Source organism: Mytilus galloprovincialis, chromosome 9, assembly GCF_965363235.1.
Source record: "Mytilus galloprovincialis chromosome 9, xbMytGall1.hap1.1, whole genome shotgun sequence".
NCBI classification, from domain to species: Eukaryota; Metazoa; Mollusca; class Bivalvia; order Mytilida; family Mytilidae; genus Mytilus; species Mytilus galloprovincialis.
In genome coordinates, this window is record NC_134846.1 from 86,301,196 (window position 1) to 86,328,095 (window position 26,900).

At 31.8% G+C, this 26,900-nt stretch overlaps 1 protein-coding gene across 4 annotated transcripts; it reads right to left on the reverse strand.

Moving 5' to 3' along the window:
- Positions 1-438: 438 nt before the first annotated feature.
- Positions 439-25,904, reverse strand: LOC143046232 (alpha-mannosidase 2-like). 4 transcript variants are annotated; one of them, XM_076219281.1, is made up of 2 exons: positions 25,828-25,904; positions 439-4,829 (listed from the first exon to the last, which is right to left on the reverse strand). In XM_076219281.1, the coding sequence occupies exon 2, from the start codon at positions 4,774-4,776 to the stop codon at positions 1,573-1,575; it is 3,204 nt and encodes a 1,067-aa protein (XP_076075396.1). In that variant the 5' UTR covers positions 4,777-4,829; positions 25,828-25,904; the 3' UTR covers positions 439-1,572. The 4 variants fall into 4 exon arrangements, with proteins under 4 accessions (XP_076075396.1, XP_076075395.1, XP_076075397.1 ...); XM_076219280.1 differs by lacking the exon at positions 25,828-25,904 and adding an exon at positions 22,477-22,622; XM_076219282.1 differs by lacking the exon at positions 25,828-25,904 and adding an exon at positions 22,179-22,213.
- Positions 25,905-26,900: the final 996 nt, after the last annotated feature.

The following is a 26,900-nucleotide window of genomic DNA, read 5'->3' on the forward strand; positions in this document are numbered from 1 at the left end:
TGTATAGATGTGAACAAATTTGATGTGAAACTAGTGGACATTACATTAAACTAATTGTAAACATGTATACCATACATGGAGTTGGGTGTGAACACGCCCTTAGAAGCTTTATGTAAAGTCCAATTCATTCTTGATGTCATAATTTAGTCAATTAGTTTTTGTTTTACAGTATCTGTTGATGGGTCTTTTATATTTGACTATTTTGGGGTGTATTTTGATGATTATTGAATCCGTATGACCTATGTTATCTGGTTTATATTGGATAGATGTCTTATCGGCAATCATATCATATCCTCTTATTATGATACAGAATAATCAACTTTCTACAACTGTACAAGAATCAAAAGTATACGTAGCAATTTAAACAGTAGTATACCTGTAAAGCTACATCTAGATTTTTATTTAATTTCTACAAAATTGAAAAAATAAAACTCAATATTTAGCCTCCAGTATTTAATATACACTTTTTTTCATTTTGTCATTTTACATGTATAAATCACTATTTTGAGGTGTATCATATTATCATAAGGACCTTATATTTTACCATATTTTTTCAACAGAAATTTAGCCTTTTGATTTGAAATTTCCAGAACTGTCTAATTACAGCTAAAATGATACACAAATGGCCGCCTTGGTGATGCTTCGTTTCTGTATTATTCTATGTTTGGGCCATTTGTTTTTCTTTTTTATATACTTTGACCTGTTATTCTCTATTCGTTATATTCTAGAATCTTATTTGTCTCTATTCTTTTTTATGTCCATCTTTCTCAATTGTTAATATTTTTGTCCATTTTCTCTATTCTGTAATTCCACACCCTCATACGAAATTTGTCCACTCGAGCGTTTTGAATATTAAAAATATAATGGTATGGGGTTAATGAAATACGTATTGCACTAGAAACTATAAATTTTTACATTTTTCAAATCGTTATTGGATCACAAATAATTTAATGCAGTGTTTATTTACTAATAAAAAACAACACCTGTCATAAACCTCGTATCATATCTCCCCTTTATATCATGTATCGACTTGGCCTACTTCTGGTACATTATACAGTATGTATATAAAAGGTGAATTCTATTGACCAGTTCTATAATCATTGCATGTTTATTCCTATAAATGATTACTTGCTTAACAAATATAATGCAGCCGAGAATCATAAAGAGATTTAGTGCTACGTTCTCCTTTAGCGCCGACAAAGTCGGTATATAACAAAAGCATACAAACATTGTCGTTAGCAAACTTTCGTTGTCATGGCACATACTTTTCAAGCTTTTGGTATAGAAATTAATAAGTAACTGCAGATATACGACTAATTTTGTGCCTTGATTGTCTTTCACATTTCCTTTCATTTTTAAGTACTGAGGCATTAGGAACATTAATTTTCATGTTTTGATCTTTTATTAATACGGTTTTTGACTTCTATTTACAGACAGAAGATGTCCATAGTAATGTTCTCTTCTTCTTCAGAACTTCGTTTTATTGTTTTTCTGTGAAAAGCGAACGCGCCGGGGCTGTTTCATCATTATCAACTGAATAAAAGTATGATCTGATCTCTAACATTGATCATGTTACCTTTTCCATCTGAATTGAAATGATTCTAGCTCCATGGGTTTAATGACTACCCTACTTATTTCGTTTCTCACTTCATGTAAATGTGATAGAGACATTTGACTTACTTTTTCTAAAGTTAAATCTTTAAATAATGAATTTAGATCAAGTTCATGCGTCCCCGAACATATATTCTCGTTTTGATGAACGTTACAAGAGGTAACACGTTTGTGTAATGTTAATCCAGTTCCAATAAATTTTCCTGACTCAGTCAATAAAGACCGGAAGTTAGCAATTGAAATGTCGCAAGGTAGTTTATCAGAATTCAGAAATGACAATTCTTTGATTTTAAAATGAACAGATGTGAAAGAGTACAAAGATATTACTGGGTTCTGCAGCAAATCGTTTATGATGTAGCTGGTCATGGATGGTTGCATTTGGTACTGTCTATAATCCGTTGTGATGTGGTGATCACGAAGCTGTTCTAGATGTAATATGAATTTACTTATAGCAGGTTTATTGTCCGTCACAGGTTCATCCAACCCTTTACCAAATGACATAGGCACCCTATCAAGCATAACCTCTAATGAGCCAGGAGTAAAACTTGCAACACCAAGCGGTTGGGCTGTATGTATTGACAACCGTGTATCGGTATCTTCAACAACTGCCATTGTTGTAAATGGGTAAAAATTGGCACCTATTGGTAAATTCTTTCTCGGCTTTCGTCGATTCATTTGAAAACCGTTTGAATCTGTAAAATATATATCTTTATTTTGGATGTTGGACGATATTCGCATCATTAATTCGGTATTTTCTTCTTCTGGTGTCAGCAATGTTGCATTGTTTTCTATGTGGACAGTTTGACCTTGAATACTGTTGCTATGATAAAGGGTCACACTATGTGAAAACAACTTATGGTGAACTTTAACCTGAGACATAAATCTTCCTGTTATAAGCGTCACTGAATCGGCATTTAAAAATAAATCCTCTTCAAATTTATTTGAATTGAAGCAGTAAGCATTGCTGTTGTTTCCAAAATAACGGAAAAAGTCAACAGCAACTTTTGTGCAGTATTTTGTCGAAGTCTTCAAACACATTTCATGTAAAGCACCGGTTGCTTTTATAAAAGATAATTTCAAGAAATTATTTTCTACAATAAAGTCCACTTTCGAATTTTCTTCATCCTTATTTATGGAAAATAACCTATATTTATCATCTATTTTTCCTTTAACACTGATGACATTAGAAAACACTGATTTGTCTTTTTTATTAGGCTTGATCACACGGTTGATAACCAGACTCCTTCTACGAATCTTATATACAGAAAACCCGATTGCTGGAACATTTACTTCAAATATGATTTGATACTCATGTTGAGATATGGTATAATGACTTAACCAAACAGGACTTACTTGGAACGGAACAACTTTATTTTTACTGTCAAACACTTCAACATCATACGTGTCAATATAGACGCTTATTACTTCTGTCCTTGGTACTGAATACGAGTTTAATACAACTAGTGAACTAGTGTCAGACGTACTGGATATAGTTTTAACTTCCAGATTACTTTTTGGAGATGGTAACTCTCGCGTGAGTTTGAGATCGGCTACGTTAGTACGTGTTCCTGGCGACAAGATATTAGTCAAACGTTTTTGAATAATTTCTATCAATGAATGTATCGCTTCGTATATTTTAATTTCGAAGTCAACAACCGTTCCTTCGGTCGATGTTCCGGTTATTGCATCGTGATGTTGTACTAGGCTATGCGTTCGCCTAGCTAACTGTATAGCTTCCCAATCACTGTCTAAGTCAAGCGGCATTGAATCTGTATGTTGTAATAAGTTCACATAAATCAGTGACGTAAATGTTTCCGTTGCTCTCAGATATTCTTGCAATTCTCTTATCATGCGCTTGTCGAAAGGTCTTGTTGTAAAATATCCGCTCCAATACTCGTTATCCTTATCTGTGTATGTAAAGAAATCTCCAGTTAAACTGACATCTTTTAATTTAGATTTTTTCATTTCAGCATGAAGGATATCAAAGTAATCACCAACTGTGCCGAATTCCATTTTTATATTCCATTCAGATTTCTTATTGACATAATCCATTAATCGTTTCATGTTTTCGTAATTGGTCTGAAAATCATAACTTTCAATGTATCTGAAGTCGTCCCCATGAGGCATTAATATGACGTTATGCTTGTAAAGCGCTGCCTTTTGTTTATATTGTCCAACTACCAATTCTGCAAAATCTTCAAAATTTCGTGCCTGTCTGTTTTTACCAAAATTTATTGGTTGTTCATTATCGGGAAAACTACCCACACTAGAAAAATCTAAAACTTTACAGATTTCCGTGTCCGGACCACAACTACATTCAATGTTGTACAATGTGAAAGGTTCAACGTGACACATGATATCATGATCTCCATGTTTGTCCCATGGTTGACGCCAATTAAACGTAAGCATCTTTCTATTACCCATAAATCCTTTGACAGCTCCATGAATTCGCAAAATTGCCATATCTTTCATCCCGGCTTTCCTCCACAAATATGGTAACGTCGAAGAGTAGCCGAAAGGGTCAATTGACCAACTTATGTTTGGAAATATTCCAAAATGTTCTTTGATCCACAAATGTCCCTCTATCATCTGATCTAGTACTGCGGTATAGTGAGTCGTGGCTTCATCAACAGAAACCCAACCACCTGATAATATTTCTATTTTACCTTTCTGTACTAAGTCACGGAAAGCCAATCTTAGGGGTTCTGGAGACTCTTTCCACCACCTATCCAGAAAGACTGTCTCTGTCCAAATCATTCGGAAATCAGGAAATCGTTGTAGAGCCTCTATAGTGTTAGTTAATATTTGGCGTGTTCTTATAGTGTAATAATCTTCAAACGTCCACAGCCATCCTGGATCATTATGCGAATGAGGAACAACGATAATCCTAAGGGGTTCCGAATGTTTTATTTGGTGGCCAGTATTAAAACCTGGCTTTTCAACCACTGTGTATAGTCCGTCTTTAGAATTGACAGTAAAATTAAGATTATCGTAAATCGAATCTACCGTCCAGTCGGCTGTCATGTAAGAATGTTTAGGCTCACATATATCTCTTTCACGTTGTTCCCTGTATAATGAGATATCGTTTTTCTTAAATAATGTTAATGTAAATAAAACTAATAACGTTAAAATCGTGGCTGTTACAATTCTTTCCTTATATTTCATATCCAACACGATAAGTCCTTGAAGCAGGTGCCCTTTCCCAATGACAACTCAACCTGCAATTAAAATAACGATATTTATAGCATATATAAATTGTGTATAGAGATCGGTAAATTGGAGAAAATGACCGTTTAAATGGATTGGGTGATGTGTAATTTAATATTGTTTGTGTAAGTGGTTATCATACTGACATTAAATGTTTAATTTACATAACACTTATCATAATATTCATACTCAATTGATATTGTGTAAAGCAATTTGAGTCTATGGCTGTCAGATTGCAGTTTGCATTACGATTAATCTGTGATAGTTTAAATGTATTTGCCTTGTCATGGGAACTCCATAAGTATAAAGCATTGTTTTAAGGGGAAACCAGTTAGTGAAAGCATAAAAGGTAGATATTAATTAAAATCTCTTTTGTTAGTAAAAACTTACAAAATATATTTCATACATGTATACAAATAAAAAAAAATGTGGTATGATTGATTTCCTCTGTTAATATCAAAAGACTAACACAAATACAAACAAATCAGGTCAGATAAATCTCTTAAGTATTTTATACTTGTTATGAAGACAATAAGACGTAAAACAATACTAAATGAAACCATATTAAACTTTGCAGACTTTTAATGAAAAAATGCGTTCCACTGACCGAATTTAACAGTATTATTTTTTACCAAAATATCAATATATTTCACTGAAAACCTCTCCTCTTGGTCAAATAGACTAATTGATATAATAATATTCATATTATCGGCTTTTATCTCTTTTTGTATTTGTCAGCATCAAAGTTCTTTACGAACCATTGATTTTTTTTTTTCATTTAAACACGTCGTCCTATAATTTGCCATTATTTTCAAGTCTCTTTGGTCATAAAGCTATTCACATGTTCGATATAACTGCTGTATTTTTATACACTTCTCCCTTATCAAGAGCCCGTTCAGTAGCAGTACTTCATAAGTGTTTATATATATATATATATATATATATATATATATATATATATATATATATATATATATATATATAGATTCGTCTGTTGGTGTTCCTCTGAATTATTTTACACTAGCCATTGTGTGATTCTTAATAGCTTGCAGTTCGGAGTTAGCAAATGATCCGTGTTGTAGGCCATACTTTGACCTATTATTGTTAACCTTTTACTGCATTGTGACATGGAAAAAGAGTTGTCTCATTGGCACCTTTACTGCATTTTCTTTTTTAAATATATTTCTTTAACTTTCGTCTTCATTGATTTGTGCGTTTATGGCAAAAGACTTCGGACGTATTCAATATATAAAGTGTTATTTTCATTTTTTGTTTCTTTCGTTGACGTTAACAAACTTTTCAGAAAAAAAGCATAAGATATAACATGTATGATGACACGATTTCATACCAAGCAATGCAAACATTTTGAATTTGCTGATTGCAACTATAAGAGTTTGCATTTTGTGTGTATGCTTTTTTTTTTTTTTTTTATCAAAATCGTATATATGGATATTGTGTAGTGATTGGCGATGCTCAATTTATTCATTAGAAAATTGAAAGTGAATAATAATCATATCAATTTCATATTTAAACAACTGTTCGTTGACAAATGATGTCAGTAATAAACCTTTAGAATGTTACATACTGAAATTTTAAATCACCTTATATATTTTTGTCAACAGCTTTACTGTCCAATTTTAAAGACGGAAGATTAATATGATAATTTCCTATACAGCGGTGTCACCGAGTTTATATTGTATTAACAATATTTATTTTATGCTGAAAGGGAAAATTCATCTTAAAAAATCGTGAAAATTATGTTTGTATTTCAAATTTAACTACAATTTTATCATAATTCATTCTGCTTGGTATTAATCAATTCATTTTATGTCAACAACGAAAACAGTAAGTAACTTTTGTTTTGAATAACATACATAGAAAAATAAAAAGTATTTTAAAATTCATAGAATATATAAAGTACCTTTATAGTCGCCGTCAGGTGATTTTCGTAGCGGTTATCGGTAAAATTAATTTAAACTATCAATCGCGTTCACTCGAGATATAGTTTTTCACATTCCATTCATAAATCGCAAAAAGAAAAACCACTACTGACCTACCATTTAAGTGATCACACTGTAATAATCCTGACCTTCACATTTTCCAGAATGTTTTCCATTGTAATTCCGCCATCTTCGTTTCTATGAGGATCATTTGTTTACATATGGTATTCATCACTTACGCAGTTTCCTGAAATGTTCTTTTCATTGATGTGATAAGGTTTCCCGCGCTTTATGCAAATGTTATGAAATTGAACTCCACGGAAACTCTTCCGGTAAAAACAATGGCGGATTTCACCATTCAAAATCGTCTTGGAAAATGTGAATGTCAGGATTATCACAGTGCAATCACTTAAAAGGTAGGTCAGTAGTGGTTTTTCTTTTTGCGATTTATGAATGGAATGTGAAAAACTATATCATGAGTGAACGTGGTTGATAGTTTAGATTATTTTTACCGATAATCGCTACGAATTTCAGCTGACGGCGACGTTTTTTTTTTTTTTTTTTTTTTTTTTTATAATGCATGCTTAAATTTGCAAAATCAATATTTTCATCAATTTCATTCAATGACCGAGTAAACAAGACCTTTAAATTGGATGATATTAATAAAAAGAAAAAGACACATTTGTCAATCGGTAGAATTATTTTATCGATGACCTATGATAAAGATATAAAGAGATCAACTGGCGTGGTGTGGGGACTTATTTTGTAGGGTCATTTAAAAAATAAATCAGAAATAAGTCTCCCACTTATTTATTTTTTTGTATTCTTGAGACTTTTATTAATTTACACATTTCATGCATATTTTTCATTCATACATATAACAAAACACCATTACCAACTCTAATGGCTATTCCCGTGGTCAACAAATATAATAACTCATAAAAACATAACTAACCATGTGGTATCGGGAAAAATTAAAAGCAGAAAATGAAGAAAAAAACAAGATAATCCCTTTTCAAACTTTCGTCCGTAGTGAACGCAATCACTCATGAAAAGTGACGAGTTACATCAAGGAGGGAAGTTCTTAATTGTTTACTTACAGAAGTAACAATGTTCCAACAAACTGAAGAATAATTGGACCAAAAATCTGCTATTATAAATGAAATATCGTATCCCAGTTTACTTACAGATGAAAAATACATCGGGGCAGGTACACATGTTACTCTCATTACTGCATGACTTTATCATCAAGAAAGAAATAAATTCAAATGATATTACGTGAAGGTAAATAATCCGTAAATATATATTGAACGACTTTTATAGAAAGAAATAATGTAGTTATATAAAATACCCATGGTTAATCACATTAAATACAAAATATTATTGCTAGTTTTCTTATTATGCATTTATGTATTGCTCTTTTCACTTTATCATTTGTGTTTTCGCTTCAATATATCATTATAAATATGTAACATTTTTAATGTTATTTTACAATAAAGTATTCACACTCCGTATATTAAAGTTTGATGAATATTAGCAGTGTGTGTATAAATACATTGGTACTTAGATTTAGTTAGTTTAGATTTATATATCTGTGAACGGGGCTTGTAAGCCTATAAATGTGTGTTTTTAATCCGTTTTATAAATTATATTATACACTGTTAAATTTGTAGACCAATTATTTTAACCAGTTTGTCTCCGAGCCGACGATCGTCAGACGTATTATAATACAATAAATATTTAATGTATGTAATGGACTTTATAACTTAATGTATTAATTGCTTTAATTGCCGTCGCTTAATTAATAAAACCCACAAATAAAGTTCCGTAGCTGGTTTCTTACCGTCTACCTTTTGTAAGAAGGCGAAAATGGTTTTGTATTCAATTTTTGTGCAATTTGACTTGAATTTATGACAACTCGTCGCACAGCCAACTCGCACTTCTCAAACACCCTAAAAAGATATGACAACTTGTATCACTTTATCAAACGCGCACCACTAAGAAAAAACGAGACAAGCTACAAATGGGCCATTCAACTCTTATGGAAGAAGAACTGACAAACTAATCAAAACTGTCAACATAATACATCAGTGCATAAAACCAGTTGTAGAAACACGGACCCAATCTGTGTATCACTATAAACATTTCAAGATTTAAGCGGCATTTCGCTAATACCATTGACATTTATCTATCAACAGGTTTATTCAAAAATCATATGCATTTCGATCGAAAAACACTATAAATTATTTCTGGACCCTCGGCCGATACGGATGTCAAACGAACAGTAGCCTATTAAACATGCAAAACATATCTTGATATTCATACTATCCTACTTTGAGGCATAAATTATTCTTAAGCCATCTAAATATTATTTTCAGTGCGCAATACCCTCATTTATTTGAAAAAGGGACGAAATATACCATAGGTATAGTCAAACTCATAGATTAAAAATAAACTGACAACGCCATGGCTAAAAATAAAAAGACAATCAGACAAATAATAGTACAGAAGACACTACATAGAATACTAAAGACTAATCAACACGAACCCCACCAAAACTTATGCAATAATCTCTGAAATGTTGTCATCTCTTTCTTGAAATTTAGCTGGGCCAGATTTATTGCGAATCCAAACTCCTAACTGTCCATTGCCATTAACTATGTATTGTGGAATATTGGTTGAACGGATGATATAAAAGTCTGTTGCCGTCGTCATAGATGTCTGTATTGTAATGTTTTGTCATGCAAAACAACATTTTGGAAGAAGAGCAAACTGCACATGATAATGATGCAGTTATTCAAATGAATATAAGTTAAATAGTAGAGAGAAGCCGTTTAGACCAAAAGGTGGTCAAGTAATAGCCTTCCAACAAAAATCGCCGACAAAAAATGATGACTAGAAGGCCGATTGAGATAGTAGGACAAATGCAAGTTCAAAAAAGCTGATTAGGAAACATTCTATTCAGAAAAGAGCATATTTCTATGCTACATGTTATAATGGCAAACATTAATTGTGGAAGGATGTATCATCTAGAACACATTGCTAGTATACAGCATATCGTTAATGATAAATAAAAAAGGAGATATACCAAAGAAACATTCAAATTCAATACACGAAGATAAAACTGACAGCGTCATGGCAAAAATAGAAAAGACAAAAGTGACTCATATAAGTATACAACACACAACAGAGAAAAGTAAGACTGATTAACATAAATCAACTCCACCATAAAGCTATTGCTATCATGTTTTCCGGAAGGGTAAATGGATCTTGTTGCGAAAAACACGGAGAAAGACAGAGTGTATTTATCGGACAAAACCGTCAATGTTTATAAATTCATTCGACAAAATCTCATGATTATTCTATATATAAAAAAACTCATCATAGATACAAGGATTTCAATTTTGTATTTGCGCCAGACGCGCGTTTCGTCTACAAAAGACTCATCAGTGACGATCAACTCTCAAAAAGTTAAAGAGGCCAAATAAAGCACGAATTTGAATAACATTGAGGACAAACTATAGTCTCAGTCTACACTATATACATAATTTTGTATTACTTCCCTTTAACAAGATAAATTTCATACTATCTGTCTATGAAATATAGTCTGTATTTGGCAAAAAATAAGTCCTTCTCTTAACATTAATTCGTAGAAGGGGGCAAACTTTCATGATACAAAAGACATTATTACATTGGAAAATATTTGGCTAAATGAACTTGCATATAGTTTAAATGCTTTCATCTGTTATATATAACTACTTAACACGATTAAGATATATTTTGGAACACTTAACTAATATTTTCTGTAATTCGCAAATGTTCTGCTATTTAGGTAGTTCTGCTGTTCCGTCGTACCGCTATTCAATATTTTAATAAATACCTAATAGGTGAACTGATATAATATAAGGTCGATATATACACAAATTAAAAGCTTAAGGAAAAGATAAGAAATTTGTGTGTCTATATTTGATATTTTTGAACAGTCAAAACATAACAATCAAATAAATAACGAAGACGACATTTATATAAGGTTGTATCTCGGCTATGAAACAAGAGTTTAAAGACAAAACAAAAACCATATACCTACCAATTAAGTGAAAGATTTGATGGATTCTTTTATTTCAAATGACCAGGTCCTTTTTGAACGGAATGATAGAAAAGCACATGACTTTTTTTCGTATAATGCCAGTTTCACAGTATTGTTCATTTTATTAAAACCTTACAAAATAATGATACTTAATTACATGTAAGCCTAAATCCGAATCAGGAATGAGTTGACCAATTCTTGTTTCCTTATCTGCATCATCAAACGTTAAATTTTGGTGTAATTTGTGTACCTCAAATCCAAATTCCCCCCTTTTTTTTACACCATTGTGTCTGATAAAATTGAAAATAGAAATGGGAAATGTGTCAAAGCGACAACAATTTGACCAAATTGTAGAAAGAAGCCTTTTTATTGGAATGCAATAGTTGCGCTATTTAATTTGTGAATAGGCTCATTTCATTCCTTTAAAAGTTAAATTTTAACAACTTACTCATATAATCATATCTATTTCCTATGTATACAACAATTCATTGATAAAAAAAGATCAATAATAACCATTTAAAACGATACCTATTGAATTATTACAACCTTTCTTGTAGATTAAACATCACATTTAAACAGACGAAAGGTTAATTAGGATATTTCGTGTACATATAGTATCACCGATATAAGTTGTAATAACAACTGTTAAATGAAAGAAATGTGTAAAATCAGAAATCATAAAAAATATTTTTGCATTTTATATTTATATTTAGCTTTATAATAATTCGTTTAGCTTGGAAATATGTAAAAAGTAAAATCACAAAAATACTGAACTCTGACGAAAATTCAATCGGAAAGTCCCTAATCAAATGGCAAAATCAAATGACAAAACACATCAAACGAATGGACAACAACTGTCATAAACCTGACTTGGTAATGCATTTTCAAATGTAGAAAAATGGTGGGTTGTACCTGGTTACATAGCGCTAAACATCGCACTTGTACGCCAGTCTCATCAAATTCCGTTACATTTACAAAGTATGACCAAACATTTAACAAACAAAGACTGATTTATGGAAGCGGATGGGTGACTACAACATCATCAAGCAACATTTATACAGTTTTTTATTTTTATTTTTGATGTTTACACAGACATTGATTTTGCCATTAGATAAGGTAGTTTTATACAGACATTGATTTTGCCATTAAATAAGGTAGTGTTATACAGACATTGATTTTGCCATTAAATAAGGTAGTTTTATACAGACATTGATTTTGCCATTAAATAAGGTAGTTTTCTACAGACATTGATTTTGCCATTAAATAAGGTAGTTTTCGAATTGAATTTTACTTAGAGATCGGTATCTTTGTTATTTTACCTTTTATTTATGTTTAATTTATAGACATCTTATATAAATCATAATCCTAAAGTTGTTTTGCAGGTGTGCCCCATTTTTCAAAACCCATTTGGCAATATTTTGTTAGAATTAACATTACAGAAAATATGTTTTCATATTATTTGGTTTTAAGATTTATGCAACACAAAATATCTTTGATACATTGATCGGCAAAATCACTCATTTCAACTATTTCAATTCATCATAAATCACAAGATTTTAAAAAGGGGAGGTAATAATAAAATGCTCAGTTGTTAAGCATTGAAATTATGTTATATATGATCAAAGGTAAAGTACTCTAGGGACTGACCATGGTATTGTTTTGGTGTGCGGACATTGGAGGGTCTATATTTATTTCTTTGTATGCATGGGACCTATTTTAACAAGTTTCATTGATATTTTTTTTTAATAATATGCGACAGATGTGACACAAATACACAGTCAACCACTCTTCAAATAGGTGCTCCCCAGGTATACAACTATAAATATTAAAAATTGTCATGTTCAATGTTTGGTGACGAAATCGAATATAATTCTAAAACAATGGAAACCTCTAGAATAAATGTAGCAAAGTTTTAATCTAATGTGGCATTAACATGGACTTTTAAGGAAACGTTTGCCTCGACTGAGCCATCTGATGACAAATAAAATGAGAAAAACTATTTTTTCTAGGCTGACATGCGGAGTTACGAAAAGGTCAAATTGTTTTGACTATCAGTTTCCCATCAATATATATTGTTTTAACAAAAGGCTAAAGCATTAATTTACTAGAAAAAGTGGTCAATGCTTAAAATACAACCAAAACAAATCAAGAACAAAATCACTTTTGCAAGTTACATACACAGATAGTTGTCAGAAAACAAAGAGGACCCCTCTTCAAATTAACAAATAATTATTTCATACAAATCGATGAATTATCTCTACATTTATATAAAAGGGAGGATGTATTACATTAAATGCTTCTCAGATAAATTATTCCGTATTTTAAACTATGGAAAATTTACAACTGATATATAAAACTATCATAGCTGTTACTATAAATGAAATATAAAATCAGAGTTTACTCACAGATGAAAATATTGAAATATGCGTCGTGTCAAGTACACATGTAACTCTCTTTAAAAAGTCAAATGTTTGCTATCTTATCTGACATTATTACAAGGTAGGTCAAGTTCACCGGCACATGTCTTACTGTTTTTATCTTTAGATTTCAATAAATTCACCATTAGCGAGAAATAATTCTTATATAATCTCAATCGATGTGTCTACGACAAAATTTTCATGATATATGTAAATCGGGAGTTGTCCCATGCTTGAATAGTTTTACGGCAACGTGAACAGTTATAGGTTTCATTTTTTCTATAGAATTACAGTATCACAGGATAAGTGATATTTGATATCACCAACATTTATTTTTTATTAATGTTTCCCTTTTGTATATATGTTCTGATGCGTTTTGCTATTTGATTTTGCAATGTGATTATGGACTTTCCGCATCGATTTTCCTCTAAGTTCAGTATTTTTGTGATTTTACTTTTTTCTGTACATGTATGTTTTGTTTTGTACTTTATCTCGTCTGTGTTTGAGTGTCCTGTTAATCAATGTATATGTTACAGTAAATAGGTGAAATTATGAATTACACGTAATTACTAAACGTTTCAGTAAATACCTGTAATTACTAGCCAATTTAGTAATTACATGTATTTACTAGTTGTTTCAGTGATTACTGGTAATCACTGATTTTTTTTGTCATTTTTACAGCTATTTACTAACTTGATGTTTTTGTTTTAAAATTAAAAACATAATTCAAGATACCAAATAAGAAAGTAAAGGAATAGGGATTTTAAGGGAGCTTACTTAAGGATGTAGGAATATAAGGCACATCAAAAGTGCATACTCTTTAGTGTTTGTGAATTTAAACTGGAAAATGGTTGTTTTATAGGTTTTGAAACTCTGTAAATATATCGCTACATTGAAGACCTGTTGGTGACTTTCTGTTGTTGTTTTTTTCTATGGTCGGGTTGTTGTCTCTTTGACACATTCCCCATTTCCATTCTCAATTTTATGCAAGACAATGATATCTATCTCAAATTGATTTTCATAATTTGGTTAAACTAAAATCTCCATCATGCACTGTGGTTTAAAACTTTAAAATAACTTTCTCCAAATATCCTGGATTTCTACTAAACATGGACAGAAGCAACATTTTTATGATCATAAGTTAATATCCAAAAGTAAAGTTTGTAAAAAGAATCCTTTTTTTTCGTATATTACTTATAAATGGACTAGAGTTTTTTTTTCCAGTTAACATTTCATACACTATGCAGTTAAAGTTTTTAAAACATTAGGTTTATAAACCATCCTGAATTTTTACCCAATTTTGACAGAAGCTTCTTACAGTACTAGTCAAAAGTTAGTATCTAGAGGACAATTTTAATATTTTTTCCTCATTTTTGTTGAGCCTGCGATTAACAGCAAAAGTAGGCTATTTGTTCTGCAAAACCCTTACAACTTTAATAGCTTAATACATCGATAACCCATCTCCAGCTAGAGGTTGAATTGAAGGTCACATGAATACGTATTCAATGAGGTCCAAATATTCACTCGCAAGTGCACAACTCATCAACCTTCTTTCTCAGCTGTTTTATCAAAATATAACCAGATTGGCTCCTAACAGTGAATTATAATTTCACTATATCATTTTATTAATGATTTAACAACAAAAAAAATATATATCTTTTTTTATATCTCGAAGCTAATGCACATAACAGTTCATTCCAGTTCTTAACCTACATAACGTTATCTTATCTGTATAAGGTAGTAAGTCTAAATATAAATAAGTTTTCTTTAAAAAAATTAAACATAATGCTTTAGGAGAATTTTCCATTTCTGATATCCATATCTGCTGAAATTGGTCAAAAATTATCTTTTTAATGCTCAACTTGAACCATTTTGGTTTAAAACTAAAGTTACTCGGATTTAACCAAATATTTGAAAGTTCATATTTATTCAAGATATTTTTTTTAATAGAAATCAACCATTCAAAATTTACTGTACTGTACTAACTGATCTTTTAGTTAGTATTACCATAACTTTTGATCACCTGACCATAATACATGGACAACATTGTTTTAGCAGTCAGTAAATAGGTGTAAAAACTCATTTTAAAATTAGTAATTACTGGTAATAACTTGGCCGTTTCAGGAATTACTTGTATTTACTAAGTGCATCGGGGATTACCTGTAATTCCTAAATTTTAGTAATTACATGTAATTCCTAATTTCACCTATTTACTGTAACATATACGTCAGCTTTCGGTTTCAAAGATCTGTCCAAAGTGTACATCATGTGCTTATGTTTCACTATATATTCATTATAAGTTTTGATAGTTTTGACTGATCAATGTATTTTACATTAATCTGTAAATTTGTAAACTATATTATTATTCATAACATAATCCTCCCTATAATCATAAAACACGTTTTTATCCTCAGTAGTGTAATACAGTTTTTATTACTGATTGCTGGAATTGTGCAAAATCCAGGTCCAGATCAGAGTAACAAAAAGAATTTGAAAATAGTACACAATAATGTGTGTAGTTTACTTCCTAAGTTAGATCTCATTAACAATGAACTACACCAGTATGACATTATTTGTATATCAGAATATCATCTTGACAAGTCAATTACTGATGACCAAATTAAATTATATTGGTTTCATAAACCTATTAGGTTACATAGAAATAGACATGGTGGAGGTGTGACCATTTATATAAAAAAAATAGCTTACATTTTATTATACGGAATGACATATCTGTAAGCAATCTTTAATTACTTTGGGTTGAAGTGAGGAATTGTAGTAATGAAAAATTGTTAGTTGGTGTTTTATACCGTGCTCCAGACTCAAATTCTAATATATGGTACTTATTTAGTGAGTCAGTAGATAAGGCACTTGATTGTAATTTGCCAATTTTCCTTTGTGGTGATTTCAATTGTGATATGATGTCAAACTCAACTAACTCTTTTAAAAAGTTACTTAACCGGTTAAACTTGGAAAATGTTGTTTGGGAGTCTACCAACTTTGCAACAAAACTGGAACTTGTATTGATTTATGTGTGACTAATCGCAAAAACTTAATTAAATCAGTAACTGTACTTTACAGCGATATGCAGTTCTCATTCTCCTGTTTCAGTCGAAATTGCATTTAAAACTTTTAAACAACACTCATTTAAAAGACAAATTCGAGATTTTAAGCGTGCAGATTATGAAGGTCTTAAAAACCAGTTGAATGATACTGACTGGGATGATGTTGTTTTTAATTCAAATAATAAAATTGATGTTTATATGAACTTTGTCAAAACATTCGAAAGTACTGTCCATAGATATATACCTACTAAAACTATTACTGTTAGACCGAATGATAAACCATTTATGAACAACTTGATAATAAACAAGATAAGACATCGTTATAGAATTCACCACAAAGCGAAAACTTCAAATAATCCAGATCACTGGAAAAAATTTAGAGAAATTCGTAATGAAATTATAAGTTTAGTTAGAAAGGTAAACGATGATTATAAGTGCAAACTGACATTACAACATATTGACAAAAATATTTCTCCTGGTAAATGGTGGTGCATTGCCAAGTCTGTATCAAATTTTACTAAAAACAGAGATTCACCCTCTTTTTTGGAACATGATGGCCAAATTTTTATTTATCCATTTGACAAACTAGAGATCATGAACAATCATTTTGCTGATATAGCTAATATTGATATAGAACCATAAATTCATGATAATAATGAGCCTCCTCCATGTCATTTAAACAAATTTGTCATCACTGAGAAAGAAATTTTAGACCATTAAAAATTTTGAATGTTAATAAACCAGCTGGACCTGATGGTATCAGTCCTAGAATTTTAAAAGAGGTTGTTAGCTTTATTTCTAATAATATGTCTCTATCAATTAAACAGGTTCCACTTTTATGGAAAATTGCACATGTTAATCCTATTTTTAAAGGGAAAGGTAGTCCACATTCAGCTCTAAACTATCGTCCAATATCTGTTACTATTTTTGTTTGTAAGATTATGGAAAAAGTTTTATTTAAACATTTGTATAAGTATATGAGGAGTAATAACCTTTTGTCAAAGTTTCAATCTGGATTCGAACCAGGTGATTCTACTGTTAATCAGTTAATCGAAGTATATCATAAAATTATTAGTAATATGGATAGTGGTAGGGATGTAAGGTTTGTATTTTGTGATGTATCTAGAGCTTTCGATAAAGTTTGGCATAAAGGACTTTTATTTAAACTTAAACAATCTGACTTAAATGACCAGCTCTTATCTTGGAAAGAAAGTTATCTTTTGGATCGTCAACAAAAGGTAGTTTCAGAAGGCTTTTCGTCAACTCTAAGAAGTATACATGCAGGTGTCCCCCAGGGATCAGTTTTGATACCCTTTCTGTTTCTTATTTATTCAAATAATATAGTAAATGACATTGCTAATGACATTAGACTTTTTGCAGATGACACCTCTTTATTTGTCATAGTAGATGATGATTATGCTGTAGCGGCTGCTTCTTTGACTGATGACTTGGATGTTATCTCAAATTGGGATAAATGGCGAAGAGGTTGAGAAAATAAATATTCACTGTCATCTTGGGATAACATTTAAGTCATTAGCTTCATGGCACACGCATATTGATATAATTTATAAAAAAGCATGCTCTCGTCTATCTGTGCTTCGTCAAGTTAAATATGCTTTTATTAGACCTATATTAGAATATGGTGATGTTATTTGGGGCAATTGCTCCCAGCATGAGACTGAGCTTCTTGAAAATATTCAGATAGAAACTGCTAGAATTATTACAGGATTACGACGTAATTCCTCCAGACAAAAACTTTATATTGAATTAGGTTTAGAAACTCTGGAGAATAGACGTAATAAACATAAGCTTATACTATTCTATAAAATATTAAATGAGATGACACCTGCATACTTATATGAGTTAATCCAGCCATATCTTCACAGACAAACTCCTTATTCTTTGAGGAATGAAATTAACGCTTTTCATCCGCCTCTTGCTAGAACTAGCTCCTATTTTAATAGTTTCATTCCTTCCACTATAAGACTTTGGAATAGCCTTCCTTTGAGTTTACAAAAATCACCAAGTTTGGGTATATTTAGAAGTGGACTGGATAGGTTTTATAGGACTGATGATATATTTAAACCTTTCAACTATGGGATAAGGAAACTTAATATAAGTCATTGTCAACTCAGAAATAATGCTAGAAACCTTAAATCTCATTTGTTTAATCAGTTCTTATCCGAGAACACTTTTTGCACAAACTGTAACCATCCTGTAGAGGATAACCAACATTTCTTTTTTATATTTATATATTTGCTCGTGTGTGCTCACAAGTGGCATGCATGTTCCACTGTATTGCATTATTTTAAATACAGTTGTTGTAATTTAAGTATACCTTGCACATGTATTATGGAGAGAGCTTTTATAGGCTGTGCCTGTTGCTCAATCCTTTTCATATCTTAATGAATCAAATATGTTTAAAATAAAAAAAATATAAGTTTCATAACTTATTTGACAGTTGATATCAAATAGTTCGTTTCTATGTAAATGTATGTTAGCGGTTTTTTTTCACTTCAGTGTTCCTGTTGTTCCTTTGTTTTCCTGTTATAGTTGATGTGTTTCCCTCGTTTGAAACCCGGATTTGTTTTCTTTCAATCTATTTATGACCTTTTAACACCGGTATACTACTGTTGCTTTTAAGAAATTTGGATGTGTGGCGAGTTTATGCTCACTATTTGAAGTAGATAACGAGAGTTTACAAAAATTGAGAACAAAACTTGGAATTTGATGCGACTGTGTGAGAGCTTTAGCTAGCAATAAACCAGGTTGAATCCACCAGTTTCTACATAAGAAAATTCTTGTACCAAGTCAGGAATATGATCTATTCGTTTAACTTGATGTGTTTGAGCTTTCGATTTTGCTATTTGATGAGGGACTTTCCTTTTTTAAATTTTCCTCGGAGTTTAATATTTTTGTGATTTTACTTTTTTCGATTTTACGATTAAACAGATGGATTTTTGGCTTCCCAATAGTTAATTGCCATTTCTATGTACCTACAAAATCACAGTAGCTCCTAATTGGGGAGTATACATCCGTTGATAGCGAGTTACTTTTTACGAAAAAGTTATTTAGAGTTCGAAATAATAAAGTTAAAGTCATCTCTTCCAAACGAAATTTGATTGACCATAATGCAAAATCTGTTTCACAGATGATGAACAGCGGACCAGAAAACTGATTGCTACTCATTAATACGGTATTGCCTCTTTAATTATTATATAATGTTTGCAAACTTATTATTCAGCTAAATTCTGATCATTATTTTGAGGTAGCATTTCAGTTTGATTATAAAATTTCAATATTAATCCTTTTAATGATATGAGAGTATACATAAAGAATGCATCATTATAGTGTCTTAATACATTGATATACGGTATAAATAGGGTTTCCTAAAATACTTTTCTATCGTTTGCAAATACAGTTTTTTATTGGATGATTGATCGCATTAATTATGCTTACGTAACGCCCGACTTTAAAACAGGTAAGCACAATACCTAATTAACTTATTAACGTATAATTTCATGTTATTGTTCAGTATATTTTTCTTTTGTTATATCACGTATTTGAAAAAGGGAATTTCGAGAAATTGAAGAGCATTGACACCCGAACTTATTATGTTTTTATCAACTACAGATAAGATAAAAGAGGGGGTAAAGATACCAGAGGGAGTTTAACTCATAGATCGAAAATAAACTGACAATGCCAATGCTAAAAGACAATGACAAACAGACAAATAATAGTACACAAGGCACAACACATAAAACTGGGTCTGTTCTCATAAGATCCTGAAGGCTAAGTAGATCCTGCTCCATATGTGGCACCCGTTGTGTTACTCATGTTATTACAAACCAAGTGAATAGTCTAATTCGGTAAGTCACATTCGTGAAAAGGAAACAGGATTGTTGTTACGACATAAGGAACATATCCAATATCATTTGTGAAACGGTCAACCAACTCGTATTGGCGTCCGTAAAATACGAAGAGATAATTTCAACTTCAACATTTGGAACTCTTGGTTTCATTCCTTCCTTGTGAGCAGTAAACCTCTATCAAGGAAATCATGCTAGGAAATAAAGACCCTGGAATATCGTATCAATTGGGAGATATATACTTCGTATGTAGGCGCTACTGGTATGTTGCTACATAGAATTTGAAAGTTCACAATTGGGAAACTAAAATCATCTCTTTGGTCGTAAAGTTTTGTTTTTAACCGACCCTCATTGTCAGTTTCTAGATGTACGTCAAGATATGAGGCAGACTTAACTGTATCTGGTGTACCCTTTATCTCTAGTTCAATGTGATAGATGCGTTCAACATAGACACCAAAGTTTTGAATTCTTTATTGAGTGAATATCATCTATATAGCGGAAATTAAAGTTAAAGGATATTGCTAACTTCAATCTTTCTTTCTAAGAAGTTCCTGTATGAAGTCAGCCTCATAATAATAAAGGAACAAGTCGGCAAGAAGAGGGGGCACAATCTATTCCTGAGGTAAAAAAATTCAAAGTTTTGTAAAATTTTAATTTATAATTTTGACCAGAGCAATGGTAGTGCATGTTAACAAAGAAGTGCTGACTACTGGGCTGTTAGTACACTCAACAGTGGCATCGTTTTGTCGGCTGTTAATAAGAAAATTAAAAAAAATCGTTGAACTTCAAACCAACTTTTACATTGTCATTGTGTTAAATTACCATATATACCTTGTAAACGATTTGAAACTATCATTTTCAACAATTAGAATAGAAATAATTTCCAACTTAAAAAGAATATGTTATGACATAAAATTACCATTTGTGAGATTAGATCTTATATAAATCACAAGAATATGCATAAAACAGTCATAAAACAAAGAGATATTTGGGAATATGTGCCAATAAGTTGACCACCCAACAAAATAAAGAAAAATATTTAGCGGTCAAGATAATAGCTTTACCAACATCAGCTTTGAATTGTTTTAAAGAACAAAATCTAACATGTAAGTACAATTTTCCGGTCAGGTACTTTTTATATGGCAATGTTCTATTAATATTGACCATAACGACTACCCACTCACATCCCAACAGTCCTTTGTATCATATTCAGCACAATAAAAACAATACTGTGCAGGTTACAAAGGTGAACGTGCAATAAAAATATGTTTTCAACAATAACAATACAAAATCAACACGCAACACATTTTTACCTATTATATCTGGGTTTTTTTTTGTTTCCACATCGTTAATTTTATGCAACTGTCATACATATTAGAGGTTTAGCTAGCTATAAGACCAGGTTTTATCCAACATTTTCTACATAAGAAAACGCCTGTACCAATACATTGCACCCACCAAGTCATAATTTCATGCGTTCGTAAAATAAATAAAAAGTATTCAAATCAACGTTATGCAATACGGTTAGGAGCATTGTGTCAAAACCTTTCTAAAATAAAGGCAACAGTAGTATACCGCTGTTCAAAACTCATAAATCTATGGATAAAAACAAAATCGGGGTAACAAACTAAAACTGAGGGAAACGCATTAAATATTAGAGGAGAACAACGACACAACATTGAAATGTAACACACACAGCAACGGACTAAGCATTAGACAAAATCCGATGATATAAACATCATGTTCCGGATATCGTACAATTTAGATGATATATGAGTAGAGGTCTATAACACGCTCTAACAAATCGTACAATTTAGGTGACATATACAGGTAATCCGTTGTCTAGCTGATGTGCACTGTAGTAATTATAAATGAAAATTGAAAGTACAGATTTTATAATTGAGTCAAATCTTTTGTCATAAAGAGTTATTCACAATCAACCAACAGTGTCGGTTTCAACAGGGACATTATACGGCACATACCTGTACATGTGGTATCCTTTTATGTCAAGTTCAATGGAATAGATAAATTAAATAAGTAGGTTAACATGGTAAACATGATTACATAACAGATCAATTTCTAAAGTTTAAATAATTTAGTGGCCATACGTTATCGCAGTATCTATATTCCCTATAACGTTCTCTACATTTTGTTGCAACCGTTCATATCAACATGTCATTCATTAAACATTCTCCACAAATTTAGTAGTCTAGCTTGGAAGTATTTAAATTGACTTACGATATATATTAAATTATAGAAATGAATAAGAATAAAACATACCTTTCACTTTGACTTGAAAACATGGTTTAAATGACCGAATTGCTCTATAAAATAACTTGTTTCACACATCGTATTATACATGTTATATTGTCGAATATTATTCACTTCGTCACCTATATTTGAATCCTGTTTTTGAATTGCCTAAGAATAAATGAAATGAAAGAGATGGTCAATGACGCTGAATAGAAAATTTCGTTGGATGTTTCGAATAATTACGTGCTTTTGGTGGTCTGTTCAATTCGGTTGACCCACTTGAAATAAATCTTTCATAAACACCAATAACTGCATTTAGATATTCTAGTTCCACAAATAGAAACTCAATGAATAGTTATCAAACGTATCGGGATTATAATTTAATACGCCAGACCGACGCGCGTTTCGTCTACATAAGACTAATCAGTGACGCTCAGATCAAAATAGTTATAAAGCCAAACAAGTGCAAAGGAAGATTGATTGTTCCTTATTGTTAATGTTCCTCTTTCTTAGACTGTCACAATGATGTTTCTTCGGTTCAATCCTATGACGTGTTTATATACTTTAATTAGTTCGCTCTGCTCGTTTTCGTAGTCACGTTTAAGATTTTCATGAACTTACAATGTAATCTATGTTACTTTGGTAAATTATTAACCGTAAAGCCAGGAATTTCATAAATTACTAGAAACCTTTATTGAATTTGGTTTGCAAGTTTGACTGTACCGGTCGAATTTAAAATATATATGCGATTCGTGCAAACTTATCGATCCTTTACTGTTTTCAGAAACTAATTCTAAAAGGTTACAAATTTAAAACTGTAATCAGATTTTAAAATATTGATGTTATAGGTACAAACATTGATTATGTTATCAATAAATTGAAACATAACTAGATATTTTAGTTATACAGCTATGAACATCAATGCATGGTGTTACATTCTGTCGATATCTATATTTCGAATCGTCACTGCACAAGATCCTGGTGCTGTCACTGTTCATGACGTCTTTACACTAAATGCTTCGAACGAGTATGGATTGGTTCTGAAGTCAAGCTTAACATAGTTTATCTATACTAATAATTAGTTGTATTGTGCTTTGAACTATATAGCTTCTAGTCACTGCGAGTACCCTTATATCGGTAATTTGTGTCTTTTTAATGGTCTTTTGGGTAGTGATTTTTCATGATTTGTGTCCATCTGATGAATTCAGACTTTTTTTAACTGATCTTCACAGTGTGTTCTTATGCTGAGCTGTTTCACCACTGTCAAGGTTAGAGAAAGAATGGTGATGATGGAAGTGTTTAACGACCTTGACTGGCTTATCAGCCCTCGCACGGTCGGAAAGAATAGAGAGCTCACAATATATAAAAGAAGATGTGGTACGATTGCCAATGAGACGACTCTTCACAAGAGTCCGAATGACACAGAAATTAACTACTATAGGTCATCGTACGGCATTAAAAAATTAGCAAATAACAAACTACAAACTCAGCTATAAAAGGCCCTGAAATGACAAATGTAAATCAATTCAAACGAGAAAACTAATGGTAAAATCAATGTACAAATGAAAACGAACGAAAAACAAATATTTAAGACAACACCAAACGACAACCAGTGACGTACAGGCTTCTGTGGGACATGCAAATACATACAGAATGTGGCGGGGTTAAACAAACATGTTAGCGGGATCCCAACCATCCCCCTAACCTTAGACAGTGGTATATCAGAACAACATAAGAACGAACTATAAAAATCAGTTGAAAAAGGCTTTTACTCATCAGATGGATACCAAAAGAAATACATCTAACAAAAAAATGGACAGAGTAGCCGGGTACTTGTACTTCCCAACAACAGAAAGACACTAAAAACAAATCTGACAGAGTGGCCGGATACTTGTACGCCCCAACAACAAAAAGACACTAAGTACAAATCTGTCAGAGTGGCCGGGTACTTGTACATCCCAACAACAAAAAGACATAAATACAAATCTGACAGAGTGGCCGGGAACTTGTACATCCCAACAACAAAAAGACACTATGTACCAATCTGACAGAGTGGCTGGGTACTATTACATCCCAATAACAAAAAGACACTTCGTACAAATCTGACAGAGTTGTCGGGTACTTGTACATCCCAACAACCAAAAGACACTAAGTACAAATCTGAGAGAGTGGTCGGGTACTTGTACATCCCAACAACAAAAAGACACAAAGTACAAATCTGACAGAGTGGCTGGGTACTTTTATATCCCAATAACAAAAAGACACTTAGTACAAATCTGACAGAGTTGTCGGTTACTTGTACATCCCAACAACAAAAAGACACTAAGTACAAATCTGACAGAGTGGCCGGGTACTTGTACACCCCAACAACAAAAAGACACTAAGTACAAATCTGTCAGAGTGGCCGGGTACTTGTACATCCCAACAACAAAAAGACACTAAGTACAAATCTGACGGAGTTGCCGGGTACTTGTACATCCCAACAACAAAAAGACACTAAGTACAAATCTGACAGAGTGGCCGGGTACTTGTACACCCCAACAACAAAAAGACACTAAGTACAAATCTGTCAGAGTGGCCGGGTACTTGTACATCCCAACAACAAAAAGACACTAAGTACAAATCTGACGGAGTTGCCGGGTACTTGTACATCCCAACAACAAAAAGACATAAATACAAATTTGACAGAGTGGCCGGGAACTTGTACATCCCAACAACAAAAAGACACTACGTACAAATCTGACAGAGTGGCTGGGTACTATTACATCCCGATAACAAAAAGACACTTAGTACAAATCTGACAGAGTTGTCGGGTACTTGTACATCCCAACAACAAAAAGACACTAAGTACAAATCTGAGAGAGTGGTCGGGTACTTGTACATCCCAACAACAAAAAGACACCAAGTACAAATCTGAGAGTATACTCGCAGTTACTAACAGTTAGTTCAAAGCCAATAACAACTGATTTAGAAAATGTTGATTTGAAAACTCAAAAATCGAAAATAAACTCACAACTCCATGCCTAAAAATGAAAAAGACAAACAGATAAATAATAGTAAGCAAGAAACAACATAGAAAACTAAAGACTGATCAACACGAACCCCACCAATCACAGGGTGTGATGTCATATAAAATTAAAATAAAAGAGTTTCAGGCATTCTATACCCAAAGGATGAATAACACTAAGCTGAATTGGGATCAAGTGTTTCAGTGCGGAAGATCTTTGAAAATTAAAGGTAAATACGTGCATCAATTGATGACCAAATCCCATATTGACTTTTTTATGCAGGTGAGCCTGATTTAATATTATTATTATCATTTATTATTATTATCTAATTATTTTTTTTTGCCGTTAGATCATAACCTTATTAACATACCTTATTTTGTATCTATAGCTTTCGGTGTCCTATATGAATAATGTGTTTATTCATACAGGTAACCTCATTTTGATAAGTAAGCTTGTAGTTTTTCAGGATTCTTGAGTTGCAGTGTGATCTCTATGCCAATACAGTTTATATTCGTCCTTGTCCTTGCTTGTAAACATCATTCACTGTATTCTTTATTTATTACTTTCTTTCAAAGTTATAACTGTTCTGGGTTTTAAACAGGATAATATACTAGTATTCAATTTGCCATATTCCGTACTTTGACCTATTATAGTTTTATTTTTATAAATTGTTACTTGGATGGAGAGTTGTCTCATTGGCACTCATACCACATCTTCCAATATATATGAAAGCAGAATAATAGAAATAAAAACTACAATTGCTCTACTCTGTCAACATGAAAGTGGTAAATAAAGATAAGTTTGAAAAATAACTCTAGATACCAGTATAACATGTATAACGTCTTTAAACAAGAGTTGATAGACTGTTCTTTGCTTACCACATGTACCACCCAGTGACAAATACTTCATGCATATTCAGGACGAAAACAAATTATCCTTATATACAATAAGATTTGAAGTAGCATCTTCACACAGTAAATTGGTAAATAAAATCTTAATTTGTGAAAACGTATAGCAAGATAACGTACACAATAAATTACTATTGTATAGAATCATAAGACGTATTGTATAGAATCATAAGACGTATTACCAAATTCATGAATTCAGAGTAAACTTTTAATGGAGCCAGTATTGTTTAGTTCGATGAAAGAGTTGAGCTTATTATTCTAAGAAAACTGATAGAACCAATGATTTTGATGATGCAGAAAAGTTATTTGTAGCCTTAAAACATTTTCTAAAATTGCATATTATAACACGTGTTTAATTAACGTATATATATCTGATAAAACTGCATTTTAGTGATAAAAATGTGTAAAGATAAGCAAGACATTTAATGATTAAAAGATTTGTGTTAAAGTTTAATATAGATCTGGTAGTAAATTATGTTTGATTTAGCATGACAAATATTGAATCAACAGTGACAGATGTGTTTTGTGTATGTGT

Bases quoted from the DNA above. Each gene is read 5' to 3' on its own strand.
- LOC143046232 (XM_076219281.1), bottom strand. From the start codon at position 4,776: ATGAAATATAAGGAAAGAATTGTAACAGCCACGATTTTAACGTTATTA.